The sequence below is a fragment of the Argentina silus genome, assembly GCF_951799395.1.
Source record: "Argentina silus genome assembly, chromosome: 8".
NCBI lineage: Eukaryota > Metazoa > Chordata > Actinopteri > Argentiniformes > Argentinidae > Argentina > Argentina silus.
This window is the reverse complement of record NC_139662.1, coordinates 1,435,001-1,456,987: the sequence shown is the minus strand read 5'-3', so window position 1 is coordinate 1,456,987 and position 21,987 is coordinate 1,435,001. Positions and strand designations below refer to the sequence as shown.

At 42.9% G+C, this 21,987-nt stretch overlaps 2 protein-coding genes across 3 annotated transcripts in view; one reads left to right on the top strand and one right to left on the bottom strand.

Annotated features, from left to right (window-relative positions):
• Nucleotides 1-1,745: 1,745 nt before the first annotated feature.
• Nucleotides 1,746-5,245, bottom strand: pex10 (peroxisomal biogenesis factor 10). 2 transcript variants are annotated; one of them, XM_083674562.1, is made up of 6 exons: nucleotides 4,927-5,245; nucleotides 4,733-4,813; nucleotides 4,218-4,615; nucleotides 3,559-3,731; nucleotides 3,020-3,155; nucleotides 1,746-2,791 (listed from the first exon to the last, which is right to left on the bottom strand). In XM_083674562.1, the coding sequence occupies exons 1-6, from the start codon at nucleotides 5,036-5,038 to the stop codon at nucleotides 2,729-2,731; spliced, it is 963 nt and encodes a 320-aa protein (XP_083530688.1). In that variant the 5' UTR covers nucleotides 5,039-5,245; the 3' UTR covers nucleotides 1,746-2,728. The 2 variants fall into 2 exon arrangements, with proteins under 2 accessions (XP_083530688.1, XP_083530689.1); XM_083674563.1 differs by having other exon boundaries at nucleotides 1,746-2,787.
• A 931-nt stretch (nucleotides 5,246-6,176) lies between these two features.
• Nucleotides 6,177-21,987, top strand: part of LOC310808452 (1-phosphatidylinositol 4,5-bisphosphate phosphodiesterase eta-2-like) — a 148,522-nt gene continuing 132,711 nt past the window's right edge. The window contains 2 exon segments of the mRNA XM_083675357.1: nucleotides 6,177-6,462; nucleotides 15,079-15,615. Coding sequence (XP_083531483.1) covers nucleotides 15,489-15,615 — 127 coding nt within the window. The 5' untranslated portion in view covers nucleotides 6,177-6,462; nucleotides 15,079-15,488.

Below are 21,987 nucleotides of genomic sequence, written 5' to 3'. Positions count from 1 at the left end.
ACCTCTCTGGGAATTCCAAGCCATTCTGAAAGCAAGACACAAAGACTTAAAAGCTAAAGCTTCTACTGTATGACAGTTTTCTATTACATCTTTCTCTTTACATACAAAATAAGAATCTGATCGTAAAACAATATTATGACATTAGTATGAAATATTTATCTTTTCAGTGGGCAAAATTATTTATCAAAGGTACATACATTTCCGAATAAATGAGGACATCAAAGACACTCAGTTGTCTGCACTGCCGATGCGCACATGGACCTGACAGCTAAGAGGATCAGAGACGGATTACAAACCGCTACATGCACTTCACTAGCAAGTCAATTGGCCAAAGATAGCCCACTGTTAAATCTCTTAACTCACGTTTAATTTCGAGTAGTACGGAGTAATTTCGATGATGTTGTACACTCATTTCCAATTGTTATTGCGACAAAGTAAACTTAAAATCACAGATTACCTTGGTTACACGTACGCTAGGTGACACTGCAAGTGTCAAGACGGGTGGGTCATTGACTGAAGTAAAGTTCGCAAGCTAGCTATCGAACTAGCTAAATGATCGTTTAAATTGTCCAGAATGCTCTCATTTACCACAATTTGCGAGTCAGCGAACGCCGTTGTTTTATGTATTCTCTAAACAAACACAGAGTGCTGTTTCTTCAGGTGAACGGACAGGTTTTAGGGGCAGTATTCTGACCTGCTGAAGTGCACTGCAGTCCCCTCTCACAACCCCTCATGTTTCCATACAGTAGCTACGTCATTAAATCATAAGGGGTTCCCCATCCCAACACAACTATCCACAGGACCTTTGAAATGGGTCATGATCTGATTTGTCAGGTTATCTTTGCTCAAGCTTTTCTGTCATAACAGAGAACCTACATTCATCATAATATATTAATAATAACCTGTATTCATCATTCATAGCCTGAAGTTTGAGATTGATTACATTCATATGCATGCATCTTGACTCATTGTAATGTTGTCAATTTTCTATTGTACACTGGGAAGATTATATGGGTTAAAATAGATCTGAATAAACAAACAAACAAACTTGATTGTTACAATGTTATTACCATGTAATTATGTTTATATGGTTGTTACAATGTTATGAATACATAGGCTACTCTAAACTAGGCGTTACCACTGGTTCATCAATAGGATTCTGCTCGAATGAGGCTGTTAATGTGGGCTGAGGCTTGATTTGATTTTATCTGCACTTTAAAAACAATACAGAAATAAACAGGTGAATAGGTGAGGAAAAAAAACAACATATTGTGCAGAATGAGGTGAAAAACCCCAAGGGGATTTTAAGCGGGGCCTCATCCTTCACATACTACAAGGAAGGTTGGATACATCATGTGGGTGGGGACCTCTTGAGGGACTGGCATACGTAGGGCCTGATGTTGGGGTCCCCTGAGAAAATCAAACTAGAAGAGACCAGGCTTCTCAGAAGACCCTGAGGAGAGCAGGTGATTAGAAGGGACAGCAGAGAGGAGAGATAACCGGATATGTGAAGGGGAAAATGTACCAATAAGAAAGGACATGTCTGTCAAGTCAGACCTGTGCACGCATTCATAAAGCGTCTCTCAGTAGGATTGCTGATCTACGATCAGGTCACTCCTGTCCATGTAATCTGATTCATTATTCATCTAAAAGGCAAAAGAGTAGTCGTAGTAACTGAAAAACTGCTCTCTGTCACTAAGATTAACAAATATAACAGACAAACATATGATATTGTATTACTGCATTTTATTACAAAAGTAGATTGATCTTAGATTATGTTTTAATTACACATGAAGATTTTTCCAAATATAAATTAGACTGATACAATCCAAAAATTATTCATATTATTAAAGATTAATTTCACATGATGAATGATTGCCCAATACATAGCATTAATACATTCACATATAATTTTGAACAAGGGATTGCTCAAAGAAAAATCAACTTCATAATTGAATCACCATCAATGACACTCAAATACCACAATACAGTGTTATAAACACTGGAGAGATGCAGTAATGTGATCAATATTTACATGAAACGCTTTACCCTCATGTTTTTTCCACACCTGAGATAACTTAACTGTTGTTTCACGAAATATGGAACAGTGGTGACATTTTCCAGAATTGCCTTTCACATCAGAGGAATGCGTACACTGCATGTGTGATTCGATGCTTTTAACTTCAATACGATCTTCGATCAACAAGTAACGTATGTTCTTAACGGTCCCTCCTAATGACCTCTTCACCCCCTCTACAAGTTTCTCTCCTGTTAATATAAAAAATAATAATAATTAAAAAAATAATAATAATCCTTCTTCTAGCATTGTGACTGCCTATGGCCCCTGGTCTGAGCATTGATTACTTTATCTTATGATGACTGATAGATGATCCACTTACTTAAACAAATGTATTTGTTGTAAGTCACTTTGGATAAAGGCGTCTGCTAAATGCCATAAATGTAAATGTAAATGTATGTCTAATTGTAAAGAAGCGGGAGGAACTACAATAGACAAAGTAGTATTTTGGCTGCAATGTTCTACCTCAGGTCAGTGATTGGCATCAGCAGAACAACTGCAAGCCATCCTCGGCTACAAAGTGGATATGTGCAAACGTCAAACATTACCAGCGTATTCACCGTTCCAACTGTGGCGATCCAGCGTTTACGATGACAAAGTATACATAGTGTAAGTGCGAAGTAAGCATGAGGTTAGAACAAGTCTGTGGTTTCAGTTCCTCAGGTAGACAAGACGCTGAGGCTGAAACTTCTCCCGACACAAGGGGCACTCTGTCTGAAAAGAGAAAGGAGCAGTCATGTTCATACTTTACAGCCATCCAATAAAAGTCTTAACCACTACTCTTTATTTAAAGACAAAGGGGCAATATCAATGCCATCGTATTCAGCATCAGAGGTACACCTGCATTGTTTGGTTTTATACTGATGTGATGTCATTGTGGTATTACAGGTGTATGTATACTAGTATTGTAGTCATACATTAACAGACAAGGCGGTGTCTCACCTTGGTGTTACACCATTCTGTAATACACTCCCAGCAGAACAGGTGTCCACAGGGGGTGGAGGTGGAGTGCCTCCTCACCTCTAGACACAGGATACAGCGAGCAGCACGGGGGGAGGCTGTTTCCACACTCTGGGAACTGCACACAAACACACACAAAAAATGTTTTATGGGCAAAGTGTCAAAATGTCTTATCACTTGAGATCCATATCACATAGCAGACCTTCAAGATTCCTCCCACTCCCACTGACACAAATGAATAATTCAGGTGAACATTTGAATTCTACATAGAAATGACATTCTACCCATATTCCATAAAATTCGTCCTTTTCTCTAGCACTGTGACTGCCGATGGCACTCGTTCTTATCAAAGGTTTTACTTACGATGACTGATGTATGATTGATTCACTGACTTAGACAAATGTACTTTGTGCTTTGGACAAAATGTCTTGTGAAAAAAAACGTGACTTGAATGCAAAATGTAATATGTGAAATTCTGAAGTCCACATAAAGACTATGTTTCCCTACAATGTGTTGTGTACCTGGAGGGCAGGTTCCTGTGGAGTTTCCACTCCTGCCTGGCTCTCTGCCTCTGTCTGAAGTTGTTGAACTGCAGGGCCAGTGTGATGGCCAGCTGCGTGAGGGAGACGGCTCCTAGGAGCCGGTAGCTGCTGCGTACGGCCTGGTCGTCCCCCGCCACGCCACGCACCCGCAGCTGACCGGGGAAGTGAAACAGTGAGAAACAACGCCATGTTTCAGCATCAAGTACATTCATACCATGTGATTTCCCTGACCATGTGACCCTCTGTCCAGGAAAAAAAGTTTTGGCCCTGGTCATAGTTGGCCTTCAGTTTTTCCTGGTCAGGTCACATGGTCAGGAAATTCTCTGGGCCCTACTTTTAAGTCAGACATTGTATTTAACTGCAATGCAGTGTAAGGTGATGCTGTTGATGGTGGAATTGATGAGCCCAACTTAAGTTAAAATGTATTCATACTGTAACGCACCTATATGGCGGTCAATACTGAATAAATAGGGCCCATAGACTTTCCAAAACCTGACAACCAAGAAATATTCCAGGATGGAGTAAAAACCCTGGGCCTTAGTTATGAGTCTATGGATAGGGCCTGGAGTCTTTCCTAGTCAGGTCACACGTATAAAACCCTGGCCCTTCAATCATATGAAATAGAAGATTCCACCCACATAGCTGACACCCGCCGTCCTCTTCCCCAGGTGGTAGAAGGCCCCGTTGACGTAGAAAAGAGCCACATGCACCCTGTGGAGGAGGGTGAGGCCCTGTTGGAACACACCCGGCATGCACGCCCTCCTCTGGGGCTCCGTCAGCAGGCCCACGGCCCTCTGCACCCAGCCTCTCAGCCAGGCTCCGGGGCTCCAGGGGCTGGCCACGGCCCTCCGGCCTCTCCCCCCCCCCCCCTCCTCCTCCAGCTCATTCTCCAGACACACCAGCAGCTTGTCCAGGAGATAAGGCGCAAAGGTGTGTAAGAACACCAGGGCTCCCCTCCGGGCGCTGGATGGGACCCGTCTTTGGGTGGGGTCCACCTGGACGATGTTGACGTACTCCTCACCCAGTGTCTGGTAGCCTGGAGAACACAGGGTTTAAAATGACATTATATTACAATAAAACACGCAGCTGGCCATCACACTGGCCTTTATGTATGGTCCAATATGATGCCGGAGAGCAAGGTGAAGTTGTTTACCAGAGCATGTTGTTAAACCATAGTATGCCAGGTCTGACAGCAGTTCTATCTCTCTCCTCCAGTCCAGCCATCTCTTCGACCCTGTAGTAGGGGAAATAGAAAGAAAAAAAAGTCTGAAATATTCATTTAATAAGATAAAGGTATTGACAGATGATATGGTGCCATGCATGTATCATTTGATTCGGCTGACTTGCCTGCAAGTGTCTGGAAAGCTTCATTCGCGTTGTTCCTCAGACAGTTTTGATAATATTCGTCTTTCTGACTTGAGCGGATGAGCTGGGGTTGGTTTGCAGGGTTGAGGGGCATTGCTTGGATGACTGCTAGCTAGCTAGCTTGAGTTTAGCAATCCCAAGAGTAGTTGCCTGCATTGATTGTGAATGAACGACATGAACGAATTCACGAAATCATGTCAGTCCAAGCTGCAGAAAGAGTTGATGAATCAATCAATATACTTTGGCATAGTTAGTACACTTTTCCATTCGATCAAATATAGTACTGGTTGACTCGACTTGACATGTAGGCTAACAGGACGTAGCATGGACCAAGAGTCGCTCTAAACAGCCAACGATAACAAAAAAACACTGCGGGGCTACAGCGCCCCTTCATGGTGCATTTTACATTTACATTTACATTACATTTATGGCATTTAGCAGACGCCTTTATCCAAAGCGACTAACAACAAATACATTTGTTTAAGTAAGTGAATCATCTATCCATCACTCATCATAAGATAAAGTCATCAATGCTCAGACCAGGGGCCATAGGCAGTCACAATGCTAGAAGAAAGAATAGTTTTTTTGGTACATGTGTCAGTAACAACCATTGATAATAATAATAGTTAATAACAAATCATGTCATCAACAATATATCTATGTACCAAATCCTTTTTGGATAGATATGACAGCGTGATACTTGTAACCTACTGGTGTTACCATAGATGATCTGTGACATAGACTTGTTTGCCAAATAACTTCAAAACTACTTTTAGAACAATTAACATACAGTTCAGGACTATCATTCATAGCTAGTATTTAGTATAAATGTATTTAGTATAAATCATTTTGTATAAATTTGATTGATCTTAAGATGTTTTGCAACGTTTTTGACCTGCTTGTTTGAATAAAAAAAAGTAATGACTTAATTAATATATTATCATCTGAGTTTTTCAATTTACTGAAATATTTATTGATGAATACTAATGTGTTTAATTTCATCATCAGTATTATACAACCAGTAGTATCTCTCTCATAGTGTATGTCATTATCTGGGCTGTTCTAGTGCACTTTTCCTAGCTGGGTTGAGGGTGTTCATTCATAGGCCTGTGTGCTGCCCTGTAGTCTGGAAGTTGCAGAACCAGTTTCTTTGTCCCCTGAGTGCAGGTATCTGAGCCAGGCTGTTACCACTAGGAGAACACCTTGCGGCCGCCTAGTTCAGGAGGCAGATATGCTTTATACATATCTTGATCATTTATTGTCTCTGTAATGATAGCTAGCAACCCTTGGACAGTCTGAATATGATACTTAGAGGAGCATGTTTGTCTGCTGCCTTGCAGAGGAGGAAGTGAACTTTGTTTACAGTTTAGAAGGAGGTGGAGTTTTTCTCTCCCCTTGTTGTGAGACACTTGTGACTTGTTACAGATGGGAGCGAGATGCAGGGAGAGCTTGTTAGCAGTAGTGGAGGGGACCAAACCATTGGATTCCATGGTGAGATTCTGAGCTACTGGACTACAGGTATGTCATAATTCCTGTCTGTCTATGTCACTGCAGTTTTGACTTGACTAAATGACCCCTAACATTCCACAATGCTGCACTAGAAAACTACATAAAGGTCTAGATTCTGTACCACTTTCATGTAGCCTGCTTAGCCCAGCTCTACAACACTGGATGGAATGTATGTAAGCCTTATTGGACTATCTTGATTAATGGAGAAGTAATCCTTTGATAATGATGCTCATGTCAGCTCTCTGTTTGCATGGGACATCCTTAGCAGACCCCACACACAATAGAGAGGAAATGTGGGAGCCACCGCGACACCTGCAAAAGACATAGAGCAGGTTGTTTTGTTTCCATAATTAGCCCTGGTAACATCTGCTTAGGATCCCTCCCACCTTTGACTCATGACTTTTACAGACACTGTCTGGAATTCAGTCAAGACCACCAAAGTCATGTTGATGCATTGCAGTATCTTTGTTTAGAAACTACAGACACACAAAATACTTTTACTGTACCTATTACATGTGTACTTGTGAGGGTAGTCTACCTGGTATTAGTGGTGTGTTTAACCAGCACACAAACACACTTAATTATGGAAAGTAGCCTGTTTACCTTTGGTAAACAAACAAAAATGTATAACGGTTGGTAATCAGTTTGTTTTACATGGTAGTGTCATACAGTAATACATGCAATTTGATATGTGTTGATTAGATTAGATTAGATTCAACTTTATTGTCATTGTGCAGAGTACAAGTACAGAGACAACGAAATGCAGTTAGCGTCTAACCAGAAGTGCAAAATAGCAGAAAGTGCAATGAACAGTATTTACAGGTAGTGCAATATATGATCAGTAGTAGTGCAGTATAATATAGTATAGTATAAGCAGTATATATAGCAGTGCAGTATAGCAGTATGTGAGTAGCAGTAGCATTATAGCAGAATAAATAGTTACAGTATGAGCAGTGTAGCAGCATATGATGTAGTAATAATCAAAACAATTTAGCTAAAGCTTTAGCGTGGATAATGCTGTGAAAACTAAAACGTGTAGACCACTTTGTATCTATGGGGAATGTGCAATAATTGTTTTGAACTGTGAGCCAAACAAGTCGAAGTGTCTTCCAATGCATAATTTAAAAACATATTTCCATGTTGATATGAAAATCACAGCAAGTCCCGACATGACATTGAATCTAGATGTCGAAAATACAATTGATTATGTTCCTTTGATAATGAAGAGGGAATAGTATTACCCAATGCAAAACAGAAAGATTTGTGTGTCGCGTTGACCTTTTGTTTGGGCTATGATTAATTTATTTTCCTCTTACTGTTTTGTATGTCTCATCTGAGGCATCAGCTTTTGGTTTTACATGACCTTTTCAAATACCGTCACAGATAGGTCCATCTTGTGAGTCTGTTGCTCCATGCATATGAGGCAAACACAATCCGAGTTGGAAATAAACTACCAGAAATGTACTTTTGACTCTCAAATACAGCCTATACCAGGTTTCCCATCTCTCCTTAGCAAAACAGGTCTCTAACAGCCCATTTTGAGTTGGTTATAAACACTCTCTTTGTAATAATGAAATCTGAGCATAACCTTTTATAACGTATTTTAGTCAATGTTTCATTCTATATAGACTCAACAACTTTCGTTAGAGAGTGTCAATAGGAAATACATTTTCACAACACCAACGAGAATCAATGTCAGCTACAACTAATCCATCAGTATTTGGAGAGATGTTGGAGCCTGCTCTTTTTTAGTTTTTTAAGTAGTTGTTTGACTAATTAGAAGCAAATAAACTTCTGCTTCTTGCGTGTGCCCCCAACTTCCTTTACTTTATCTGCAGCATGACTTTCCAGACCTTCTTTTTTCATCACTCTTGGTGGTCATTGGCACACACACACACACACACACACACACACACACACACACACACACACACACACACACACACACAAACACACACACTCTCTCACACACACACACTCTCACACCCTATCCCATGTACAGGTAGCCTCCCTGACAAGCCCCAGGCTCTGCCCTCACATGTCTGTCTGTGTTGACGCACCGAGCCGGAACACCCACTGTGGACAAAGCTCTTTCAAATGACGTGCAACTTCCTGGTGCTGGAGCAAGGAGTGTGTGTGTGTGGGTGTGTGTGCGTGTGCGTGCGTGCGTGCGTGCGTGCGTGCGTGCGTGCGTGTGTGTGTGTGTGTGTGCGCGTGCGTGTGTGTGTGTGTGTGTCTGTACAAAAGTGGCCCTGTGTAAGTGTGTGTGTGAGGACAGATTGGAAGGCGTCAAGGGTGGCAGTGTAACAACCGACACACTCCAACACACACCGTCAAAGCTAAGTACAGCCTCTCTCCACTCAGCAAAAAGGTAAAGTACTGTTGTATCATCTCTCTTACCTGGCTCTGTCACAAGACAATCAGTGTTGGTACAAAGGTGCGCTGACTGCACATTATTTATCTAGCAGGGCTTGTCTCATGTTGTTTAGATACCGTACACTCCATAGTAACAGTTCAGTCGTGGGTGTGTGCTTTGACTTTGAGTTTTCTTGAGTACAGTCACCATTAAAACAAGCCATGTGAACTGACTGTGCTGTATTTCATGATAAACTCTCCCTAGAGCGGTGCTTGATTGGAAGAGCAGGTTTTTAAACCCTTTGTGGAGTTTTACGCAGTTTTTTTCTCTTCAGCCTGGTCCCTGGTGTAGGTTTTCAGCCCTTTGAGGTTTTTAAGGGGGGATTTTCTTGCGCTGAAACTCAACACCTTACCTGGAACACAGATGAGTGAGATAAAAAAAAGAAAGAGAGAACAATTTACAACAGAGAACAATTTAACCCCCCTGGAAAGGGGAGGGGGAATACCTGAACAGGATTCACCATGTTTAGGGGACTGATTTATCTTCTAAACTGACTATCTCCCCTCTGCTGTTGTTCAATACACTGTTAAGTGTCATGTAGGCTTGCGCCTAGTAGCATGTGTGCGCTCTCTGCATCATCTTGCTGTAGAGCTACTTTTATAAGAGTTAGCCTAGCCTAGCGGTGCCTCAGGCTAAAGGTGGATCCCACCTAGCCGTAAATCAGTTGTAAACCTGTGTATTTAGTCAGGAAACACCCTTTTCCGTTTGTGTTCTTGCTAAAGGTTGATATATGGTACCAGGAAACCCTGACACACAGTGAATGAAGTACCTGTTTTATGTTTTCCAGGGCGGATGATTAAACGATGGGTAGGTTTTTAGAGCGCGTGTCAGTCAGTGTAAACTAAGTCAGTGGTTCATGTTGATGATGGTGGGTCAGGACCAACTGATTGGTCGCAGTTGGTGCCTCTTACAGTAGGTAGTAGTTCAAGACTGGGTCACAGAATGGTTTTTGGTGATTTTTGGGGGGGTTACAAAGTTTAAGAACTAGGCTACTGGTTTTAAGTGAACTGTGTCTCATGAACTGTGTCTCATGAACAAAAGTTGCCACTTTTGCAACAAATTTGTTTATTCAAAATGTAACAATGCCAGCAATGATAGAGATATCAAAGATGATGTGACATGCTACTTTATAGCGAGTACTGTACATACACAACTTTGGAGAGATAGAAGCAATGACTCCTCTTTATATACTGTATGTGTCCATATGATTGAACTTGCCCCATAAAGAACCTGATTATGTTCAAATATAAACATTTTCCCCAGTATCGGCCGTATTGTACTGTGTCGGGCATACTGTACTGTGAAAGCCTGTATTGTACAGCCATTGTGTGTGTTTGCTGTAAAAGGAAGGTTTAGAGTTGGGAAAAATTAAAGAAAGGGCCATTGTGTCAGCATCCATCAGTGTGGAACATCTGTGAATTGGAGGACACGCACACGGGCGGGCAAATGCACGCGCACACGTATACACACACACACACACACACACACACACACACACACACACACACACTCACGCACACACACAAACACAAACACATGCTCAGTCTCTTTCTCTCTCTCTCTCTATCTCTCTCTCTCTCTCTCTCTCTCTCTCTCCCTCCCTGTCACACAGATAAACAGGTTGTCGGTTAAGAGCTGGCCCTTACATATTCCCTCCTCTTACCTGCCCCTCTGTCTCTCAATGGGACCACATAGTCACAACAACACACACTACAGACCACAACATTAAAATACAGTTCTCCAGAAGAGGAGAAGCAGCAGCCTAGGAGACAGACTGAAACACTCTATGACACCTCATTTCTAATGCATTATTCACACTGTCATTGCGGTCATACACCTGCAATCATGAGTCACGTCTTGCGCTTATGGTTCACAGTTCACACAATGCTAGCATTATGAGGGGTTACATGGATATTGCATGATGTCATCACTATACAGTGTTGCTTTTGTAAACTAGTCCCATGACAAGGTCTTTACATTTCCATTCAAGGAGCAGCGCAGACATTTGTTGGAAATCTGCCACCTCTGGCAAGTGTGGCGAAATTCCGTTTGAAGATCCAAACAACAACATCCTCCCTAATAATCATATAACCCCCAAAATGGACTTGCACAGTGTCGGATATTAGCTGTTGTGTTTCTGCATGCACGCCCGATTCGAAGAGGTGTATATGCAAACCAAGTGTCGGGTAGGATACTTTATTTTCAAAGGCGCTTTTTCCAGACCAAAACAGCGTTCGTAAATTAAACATTTATTTCAAGGGATCTCATTACCTGATTGCTACCGATTAAACATCGCCATTACAACCATTAGGATGCTTTAAGAACACTTGAATGTTACATACTGGACCTTAAGCTGATTAGGGATGTGGTGAGGTTGTGGTTCACTGGTGACACGTCTGTACTCTATGCTCTCCCCAAGGTCCTGGGTTCTGATTCCTTATTGGCCAGGTCTCCCTTGAAAAAGAGATGTAAATCTCAAGTTGACTTCTTTGGTTAAATAAAGGTTAAAAGAATAAATAAACAAATAAACGTAATTCCCAGGCCTGCCCATTCTCACCTGTTTCCCTCTCTATTTCCAACTGTATAAATAAATGTGAAAAATACAGATTTAAAATGAATAAATAAAAAAACACACTGCCTCTGCAGTGTTTCTGGGTGAGGAAGCTGTGACATGGAGGAGATCAGCATGTTCCTACTTGATTTTGTCCACAACCTGTCCAGCCTGAGAACACAAGGGGCTGTTAGCTTTCTTTGCATTCTTTACACAACATGCCTTGGTGTTTTTGCGTATTGCATAGGCACAGTAGAATATGATGTACGCAAGTAGAAGGCTGACATCGCTGCCACTTAGATACTTGACAAAGTTCCCAAGCCCAAACCTTACTGTCTGTTCAATGCAGTGATGTAGGAAGAAGCAGAGTGACATTGAGTGTTTTTTATCTTTTGGGTCAAAACTTAGCCATAGTCCTGTTTGGTTGCAGAGTTAGCTGCCGTTTCTGAGAGTGTGTTTACTGTCCCTCTACTCTGGAAAGTAAACATCCTGGCCTGGGTTGAGTGAGTGAATACGACAGAGGCTCCTCTCCCGAATAGGCTCGCACACACACACACACACACACACACACACACACACACACACACACACACAGACACACACACACACACACACACACACACACATTCACAATCAAGCACACACACACACACGCGCGCGTGAATGGTAACGTGCCCGGGCCTGTCAAACTCTGCACTCTGTCAACCTCTGTTCGTTCTGACCGCCCACCTAACACAGTTCTGAACATGTCCCAACCCACCAACCACCAACCTCTAACCTTGCCGCTCATTCACATTGTTCACTCCTAGACACCCGCACACACAGGCTACACCTCACGACAACACACTCTGACCTTCCTTAACAGTACTGGCAGCTTAAAGAGGACTTTCTGATAGAGAGGTAACAGTATTCACTGTAATCCCGTCTCTATGGTCGGATTACTTTGAGGAATGCGTTGTGGAAGGCAATGATGCCAAGGTAAGTAAACAGTGAAGGTTTATCCAGCCTCAAGGAGTAGCCCTCAAGAACTGGTATTCTAGACTGTGTATTTGTTGTGTACACAACACTCTGCCTGTGTCATTATTGGTATGTCAGGCAGTATTTCAGTCATTCAGTGTTTCGTATCTCTTAGTATTCTCAGTAACTGTATATGGAAGCCTGAGCACACCCAGTATGGAATTGTGAGTCAGTGTAACGTCACTCAGTAGTGTCAATTAGTATGTTGTAACCCTCAGTGTCTCTATAAGGGGAGGCTAGTGTCTCTATATGGAACTTTCACTACTCTTAGTCTGTTGGACAGTCCTCACAGTCCTCGGTAGCTCTTTCTGTAGATCTTTCACATTTGAGGCCAAAGATATGAGCTATAAAGACATTATAGTAAAGCAAACAACATGCTAATATCCTCTCTAATCCGTTTCAAATTGAATTCCCAGACAAACAAGGTTAGAGAGAGCAAAGGACGGGGCCAGATTGAAGCTGTAATAGAATCAGGAGAGCCTAAGCTGCCCCCGAGAGTACTGTACTTACATGAGAATAATTATAGACAGCCAAATTGCCCAAGAGCCAGTGATAAATGTTTTTAATCCTGCTGTACTTAAATCTCTCTCTCTGTGTCTCTCAAAGTCTAATTGATGTGCGTATGCTTTACATAATGTGCGAATTACCAATTGTTGTCACTCCGCAGGATCGGCGACTGCGGGAAGTTCGGGGTGTATGTGTGTGTGTGTGTGTATGTGTGTGTGTGTGTGTGTGTGTGTGTGTGTGTGTGTGTGTGTGTGTGTGTGTGTGTGTGTGTGTGCATGTGCGTGTGTGTGATTAGGAAGTGCTGGTGTTGTGACATTATGAGTACTAAAGTATCTACCGATGTGTTTAGATCCAGGTGTCTGGTCCTGTGCCACAGCATTAAAAAAAATCGTTCCACAAAACCTACTTTATTCACAGTAGGAGAACAAAATGACAGTGGTTGTAATTTTAATAACTGGTTGAGTTTTGTCAGATTAAGACCAATTTCAAACCCTGCTGAAAGTTTGAAAATACGTCTTAGAGAGTGACTTTAATATTTTACTTTAATAGTTTGGGACACAATTTCATACACAACAGGATCTGTGGGTCTACGCCTATAGAGCATAGAGAGATAATACATTTTCATTTGTCATACGCTGGTTCTGGAAGAAATTTACCTAATTTCTTCGTTCAGTCTAGATCGTCAAAATAAATTATTGTACATTAAACAGAATGAACACATTGATATACTGTAGGGCCTGGAACAGCTTAATATCAAAATATTCACAACTAAATATCAAATCCTAACCATGAAGACATTCACTACAGAAAAGCCCAAGATAAGACCTCACCAAACTACTAGGCATTTATCTCACTTACTGCAGAGCTGTCGAATGAAGACAAGACATTTTCAATCATTTTCATCCCAAGGGCACTGCCCAGCCTAGACTACAGGTCAATGACGGAATAGAACAGACAAACTCTAGGACACTTGGCACATCACAGTGAATGTGTTGGCTCAAACTTTATTTCTCTCTCTCTCTCTCTCTCTCTCTCCCTAATTGATGTGCGTATGCTTTGCATAATGTCTGAATTACCAAACAGAGTTGCCAGCGACTGATCGGCGACTGCAGGGAGTTGGGGCACGGGTATGTGTATGTGTGTGTGTGTCTGTGTGTGTGTGTGTGTGTGTGTGTGTGTGTGTGTAATTAGGAAGTGCTGGTGTTGTTACATTATTTTACTAAAGTATCTACCGATGTGTTTAGATCCAGGTGTCTGGTCCTGTCTGTCCTCTCTGGTCCTGTGCCATAGTAGACAGTAGGTGTCTCGGCTGGTGCCCACCTAAAAGAAACACTGATCCTCTCTCTCGCTATAAATAGGGATTTGCACTCCCTCCAAAACAGCGTCGCTCTTTTGAAGATGAAAGGCATTTTTTCACCTGTTTATTTGGATGGAAATCCAATCTTCCTTTTCTTCTGTCTGTTTCATTTCATCTAAGGCGAGATACCTAGATTCATTCTGTGGCATGTTATGAATAACTTGTGAATGTACTTCAATCAATCTCTCTCTTTTGCTCTCCCTCTTATTTCTCTCTCTCTCTCTCTCTCCCTTTCTCTCTCTGTCTTTCTTTTTTTCTTTCCTTGATATCCATCCAGATCTTTATCAAAGTAGCCTATGACGTATCTCTCAATTAGCTGTAACAGAATTTGTCGCCCCGTCTAGGTCCCGTCTGGGCAAACACTCACATGATGTGTCCTGAATTAAACGTGAAAGAAGAAAATAAATAAATAAATAAATAAATAGAACACGAACTGCTGCGAGACTAAATTACATTTGCGGCATGGCATATGATTTGAGTTAACAAGTGTTCTGAGACAGATTCAAAGGTCTTCTACAAGAGCCCAGAGGCCAGTAGTCAGAAACAGTTGACATACTACATGACGTTGTCTCTGTACTGTACTGAGCCATACTGTAGCGTATCACTTGGGTTTCTGTTTTATTTTGCAGCGCGGATGTTTCGTGTTCTTTCATGAAAACCATGTGACTTTTCATACCTGCCTAATCGCGTTATCTGTTCCTACTGTGTTGGTGGGTTGTTTTTGGTGTTGGCTCCGTAACATCTCCCGTCTGTCTGTCTCTCTCTCCGATCCCGCAGGTCACTGTGCTCCTGTCTCCTCCCCCTTGGCTCCTAACCCTGCCCAGGTTTGGTTTGGAACGCGGCCCAGAACCACTTAGCTACGAGGGATAAACGAGTGCTGACATTTAGGTGTTGGTCATCACTACACCACTGTCATATTCAGCTCAGTGGGAGCTGGAACAGAGGGACTATAGGATTACCCTACTGTATCGTTTCCCATGACCTTTGAACTTTGAACTGACCAGGGATTCCTGTCGCCGAAGAACAGCTGTTTACTTCTTATTACTCACCTTTTGAAAACGTAGTGGGAGCGCTGTGGAGATATTCAGAGACGTTATTGTTCCTACTTGAGAGCTTTACTCTCTAGTTTTTGTACGTCGTTAGACAAGACAGGCAGCTACACCGAGGCCCATTTTCGGGGGGTCACCATGGCAACCAACTCTCCCAACCCATCTCTGAGGTCCCGGGTTACCGTGACGACAGACGGTGACTCCTTCATCAGCACGGCCAGCCTTCCCTGCTGTCACTTCCTGTCCGCGAACGTCATCAACGTGGGTGAGTCAACCATTTCCTGTTTGGTGCTGAACACTGGCTACTACCACTGGTTGTATTGCTGGTGTGTGTGTGTGTGTGTGTGTGTGTGTGTGTGTGTGTGTGTGTGTGTGTGTGTGTGTGTGTGTGTGTGTGTGTGTGTGTGTGAGTGGTTGAGGTTGTGACCAACCTATCGGGAAAGCTCATCAGTGCCACCACCTGGTACCGGGTTGGATATAATACATCACACTGAAGGCAGAATAAGGGGACACTGACCCACCATCCTACAACTTCATCTTTTATCATGCAAGGACCATGGTTGGGCCTGTTGGTTTCCCTATAAAAGCATGAAAGTGTCAGAGTGTGTTGGTGTTGTTAAGAGACCCAATCTCACTCTCGCTGACAGACAGCAGAGACGTGGAGGTAGGGACAAAGAGGCTTCTGTCTCACTGGTTCAGAGAGCACCATTGTGTAGGTTTGTGTGTGTGTGTGTGTGTGTGTGTGGGTGTGTGTGTGTGGTAGGACGGTTGGGGTGTTTTGGGTTGGGGTTTTATCTCCATCACATCTTTCATCACTGTTTATCAACAGCACATCTCCAGCCCCGGGATAAGGTGTGTCTCAGAAATGTTAGCTGCTCTACTGAGCATGCTTTGTTACAGTCTGCCTGAGAGAAAGAGAGAGAGAGAGAAAGAGAGGAAGAGGGCGATATAGAGAAAGAAAGGAAGACGGAGAGAGAGAGACAGAGAGGGAGAATGAGAGAGAGAGACAGAGAGAGAGAGAGAGAGAGAGAGAGAGAGAGGGAGGGAGGGAGGAAGAGAGAGAGGGAGGAAGAGAGAGAGAGAGAGAGAAAGAAAGAGAAAGAGAAAGAGAAAGAGAAAGAGAAAGAGAAAGAGAAAGAGAAAGAGAAAGAGAAATAAATAGTTTTTAGCCCACACATCCAGTGTGATGTGCCAAGTGTTGTAGAGTTTGTCTGTTATGTCTTCATTTCTATTCCGTCATTGACCTGTAGTCTAGGCTGGGCAGTGCCCTTGGGATGAAAATAATTGAAAATCTCTTGTCTTCATCCGACAGCTCTGCTGTAAATTAGATAAAGGCCTAGTAGTTTGGTGTGGTATTTAGCTTTAGCTTTTATGTAGTGAATATCTTCATGGTTAGGATTTGATATTTAGTTTTGAACATCTTGCATCTTGATATTAAGCTGTTCCAGGCCCTACAGTATATCAAAGTTCTTGATACTGTTTCATTTACAATCATTTATTTTGACTGTCTACACTGAACGAAGGAATGAGGGAAATTCTTCCAGAACCAGTGCATGACTGAAAATGTATAATCCCTCTATGCTCTATAGGCCTAGACAAAGCCTCTTAAAAGGTTCACTCCACCTCCATCTTCGCCTCTTTGGGCGTTTAAAGACAGGTCGTCTATGGGAAGGCAGGACAAAAACTCCACAAAAACTCCACACACACCAAAATGATACAGATAAGCAACTTTTCCTTTCGTTTTTTTCATATCACTGATGTGTGTAGAAACATTTTGTGCGGTCATTTGATTGTTAAAATGTATTGTAATGGCTTAAAAAGACACTTTATTTTTGCTCTGTTCTAACCTTCCTAGCCTCCCACTCTTGTCTTACACGCACGTTTCTAGGGAAACCGCACGAGAAAGACGTGATCCTAGCCACGTGAACCAAGCAACGACTGCAACTGCTAAACTATAACTGCGTGGTAATTGGTCCAAAAAATTCCCACGTGGGACTGCCGCCATCTTTCCCGTCTTTCGCAAAAAACTGTAGTAAATACAGGGAGTGGCATATCTCCCTGTAATGGAGTATATACAATATCTGGCCTTTATGAAATGTTGTCACAAACAGAGTGTCTCTAAGGCATCTTTTCCTCTCATTTAAAGTTGTGTTCAAAGAACAATAGGTACTAATTGGTCAAGAATTCAACCAGTTATTAAAACGAATTCCTCTGTTCTTGCTTGTGCTCCGACTGTGAATAGAGCTGATTATGAGATATGAGGTATTTTTTAAATGGTTGTTTACCCAGCCGATGAATGTCTCACCATGCGTGCTTTGAAGTAGCGTTGCAATGTCCTGGCGTCATGGGGGTAGTCCGACAGTATGTCCTCTCTACGCCCCAGAGGTAGTGGGGGCCTGCTTAAACTGCAGATTAGGCAGTGGTGGGCATTCCCTGTCATACACATAGCAGGTTCTTCTTCTACTCTATCATAGTGGAGGTGGTTGGTTGAACTGAGGACGACCCAGGTCCAAAACGGGTGCAATGATACATATCATACATTGATGCCTACACTCTTAGAAAAAAAAAGGTTCCAAACAAAGAGGTAGAGTTCTACGTAGAACCAGAGGGTTTTCTCTCAGAGACAAGCCGAAGAACCCTTTATTGTTCTAGGCAGACCCTGTTTTTTCAAAGAGTGTTTCAAGCTGCTGGAGTTACTGTCAATAGGAGGAGGTTAAATGTTGTCAAATGTTGCCCTATTGACCTACCATGGCCTGTAGGCCTCTAGTAAATTAATAAAGAATTTAGCTGCACTTAGGCCTACGGTATGCTGCTCAGTTGCATAATGCATTCTGCAGACATTTCTGAATGATTAGAAAGGTCAAGATAGGATTGGTGGACATGCAGAGACGGTACTCTCTCTGCAAACGCAGCTCATTTGAATACTTTCCAGGGCAGTGGAGGCCAGCGCTGAACGATGCTTTTTATTTCTCTGCATTTTGAAAAGGACACAAACGTCACTCAGCTTGAAGGCTGCAGCCAGTGCTTCTCGATGCTCCCCAGTCAGGCTCTCTATAGTCCCCAGTCAGGCCCATACCACCGCCTCCCAGATTTGTGGAAATCTTTCATTATATGTGGTGAGATTCAGTATGTTTTGGTACTGCAAAGTATTCAAACATACAGCAAGTGGTAACTGCTTGGGCTCGCGAAAGGTATGTAGCAGCTTGTTCCTATAAATCCCAAAGAAACCTAAATAATATAGTCATGTTGCTATGATGTCATTACCATGTCTATGACATAACTTTATGAATGAACTTTAGTTCACATAAGCTACACACAAAACATTCTGCAGTGCCCTGCGTATGTAATGGGACAGTGAATAATTTGTTCTTGTTTTGGCTCTACTCCCAAAAGTTTTGATTTGAAATCAAACAATTACTATGAGGTTACAGTTAGGGCTATGACGATCATGGAATTTTGGATAACGGTCGGCTGTCATGCAAATAATCGTTCTAACCATCATAACCATTTCACAACGGGGACACAACTCCAACGCATGACAGAGCCAGAATAAACACCGGCCCCGCAGCCCACAGATTGACCGGCCCATCAGGAATTCTCCCGATGCTCCAGATGGCTAGTCCGCTACTGGTTGTTGCTATGACTGAATAACTAATGAACACATCCAACCTTTTTAAGAAGATCTATTTATTGATGCAACAGAAAGCAAGAACAGCAGGCATAAAATAAAGTGCACATTTATTTAACAAAAGTGCCTGCCATATGATCGCATGGAACATAAATATTGTTTTTGAATAAATAGTCTACTTAAATAAGATAACAACAGGCAACTGCTGTTTGATAAATAGAAACATTAAAAACACAAAAGACACCCTAAGCCTACCGTAGTTTTCTGATCTGCGTGTCCTTTTAAAATAACATGCTAAAAAAGCAAAATAAACATGTGCTGTTTAATAGCTAAATAGGCGAACTAATAGAACTTTATTCAGACCTCTTCCTTTAAGTTCCTAACACGAGCATGTTCACATTGTCCGGCTAGAGGCAAGACCGGACAGGGGCAACAATGTTCCCTGCTGTACTAAAAACTCTCTCTGAGGCTGTGGTCGTACACATGTATTTTCTTGCAAGTTTCGCTATCAAAGGAAAGCGACCTTGGTTGTCACTCCACCAAGCCTAGCATCAATACTAGATATTGACAGCTCTCTTATGCCTGCACAAATGATGTGATGGAACACACTTGACTTACCAGAAATAAACCAATTGTCCCATTACTTTTGGGTACCCTGACACATTTCTGAAAGGTTCAACCAATATGTACACAAATAACATCAAATAAAAGGTGGGAATCTCTACTTTAACCTCATAGTAATTGTTTGATTTGAAATCCAAACACACATGTAGTGCCTGGAGAGGCCCAGGGTGTGTAGACTTGTGTTCCAGCCATGCCCTTACACTTCTGCCTCATCATTGACTTAGTATCAGGTCTGCTGGAGCCGGTGTGGGACAAGAGCCTGCAATCATTTCAAATATTTAGCTGTGCTTGATTGAGTTTGCCTGGCACAATTGAACCAATGGAATAGTCCCAAAAGTGCAAACCCCGCCCATAGACCTCTCCAGGCAGGCTCAAGCTAACGCTCAAAGTATTAAAACGTTTTTCAAAGACTTTTGAAACCAGGCCTGCACCACTTGTAGCCCCTCCCAAGCAGGGAAAGTCACTCTCCCTGGTGATGCAAGCAGAGGACAGTCAAATTCACAGTCATTACACCGTGAAAAGGTCACACAATTCCTACATGGGGAGTGTCATTTGACAAAAATGTCCTACAAGAAAAAAAAAAAAAAACGCCAGATATCCCTTAAGGGTAAGGAGGATTTGTGGATGTGCTGGTAATTAGCGTCCAGAGAACTTAGGGGTGAGGCGCAATGACTTCTGAAACCCTTTTCCTAGCGTAGTATAATTGCTTTAACTCCTTTGTGCATTCAGGCTTTACAGCTCGCTTAAGTGCCATATCGTGTCTTTGAAGCACGCAACCAAGGACATTTTAGAACCATCTCTATATTTCCTTGAATTGTGACTGTTGGGGGGGGTGTTTGTTGTGAGGGCATTTTGTCAATGCCCAGCCTGTCACAGTGTGTGAAGGTCATATGCCATTTGCTGCTTTGAGCATACGGGTATAATAAGCTGTGTGTGTGGGTGGACTAGGGGCCAAATAGATTCTATGGCCCTGGATCACAAACAGCTGTGGTGTTGATTGTCCCTCTCTCCGATTCGCCATCTCATGCATTTATTGAACCCGGCATATGCTCTGCAGCCCCACAGAGAGGAGGATTATGGGTAAAATTACCATTCAGGGGCAGGTAAGCGAATCGTTTTAGGAACTTCTAACTAATAGTTATTAAGGAACTATTGAATTGTGGTCGTTTAGCGTTTTGTCCTGTCGTGCTTCTAGGCTGACGAGAGGGCAGAAGCCGTGCCCTAACCTTAACCCCATCCCATAATTTGCTTGATAAATCAATTGTCAATGTAACAATGTTGGATCTCATGGTTGATATCCTTCAGTAGTCTTAAGAATGGCACTGGACGCATGAGGAGTTCAGCTTCTGTCTCTCTGGAGACAAAACAGACAGATTCTAGGCTGCTTGGCACATCACAGTAGATGTATAGGCTCCAACCTCTCTCTCTCTCTCTCTCTTTCTCTCTCTCTCTCTCTCTCTCTCTCTCTATTATTATCTCTCCCTCTCACACTCTCGCTCTCTCTGTCCCTCTCTCTCTCTCTCTTTCCAACCTATTTTGGGTGTGCCCCCTACAGTATGAGGCAAGCGGAGAGCCCACAGGAAGTGAGTCACTTTGGATACGCTGGAAGTGGTTCCCTTTGTGGTGACTTCTCCCCACTTGTCTGGCAACCCTGTCACACTAACAAAGCTTAAGGCTCCTTCATGTAGCGAAGCACTCAGGGAGGACTCCACCTATAGGCCTTACCATGCATGCTGCATGCATGTGAGGTGGCAACTCGCTGCTCCCAGTCACACATGGTAGCGTTGCCAAGGTTAGCCTCCGTCTCCGTACATGTCCCTAGAGCCCTCGGGGATTTGACTTACGGTCGATGCACATATCGTGTGTGATGTCTGTGGCTGTACCATCACAGCCGGGGACAGCGTTTAAACCCTACTTGTTGCTACAGCGGTGGTGGTGGGGGATTAAGGAGAAATCAATGCAAGAGGCAGGAAGTCATCCATGTACCGCAACCCCGCGGAAATCCAAGACCCTCTTCTTTACCTCTCCTCTTTGGAATTGTGGTGCATGTTCTGACCAGCATGAGCTCGCGGGGGGGGGGGGGGGGGGGGGGGTTGGTTGGAATGGATCCAAGTGGTTTGGAAAAGAAACTGTCTATTTACCGAAAGCGGAGGCCTCCAATTCACCACCACCTGCAGTCTCTCCAGCCGCGGAGAGCCAATTATAAGCCATCTGTTAAGTTTGCTCTGTCGTGTTTAACGGGGGGCTGTCACTCAAGTGTTCTCATGGAGAGATCACAGGGGGTCACATGACATGAGGAGAGAGGGGGTTCGGAGTAGGTGGTTGCGAAGTTGCTTGTGACCCACTGATACAGGTGTGTGTGTGTGTGTGTGTGTGTGTGTGTGT

What these genes read in the sequence shown, in the direction of transcription:
- pex10 (XM_083674562.1), bottom strand. Translation starts at nt 5,038, where the DNA reads ATGCCCCTCAACCCTGCAAACCAACCCCAGCTCATCCGCTCAAGTCAG. An exon ending in TGGTTTAACAACATGCTCTG is followed by an intron (nt 4,616 to 4,732) that starts GTAAACAACTTC and finishes TGTGTTCTCCAG; the next exon opens with GCTACCAGACACTGGGTGAG. An exon ending in CAGAATGGTGTAACACCAAG is followed by an intron (nt 2,792 to 3,019) that starts GTGAGACACCGC and finishes TTCTCTTTTCAG; the next exon opens with ACAGAGTGCCCCTTGTGTCG.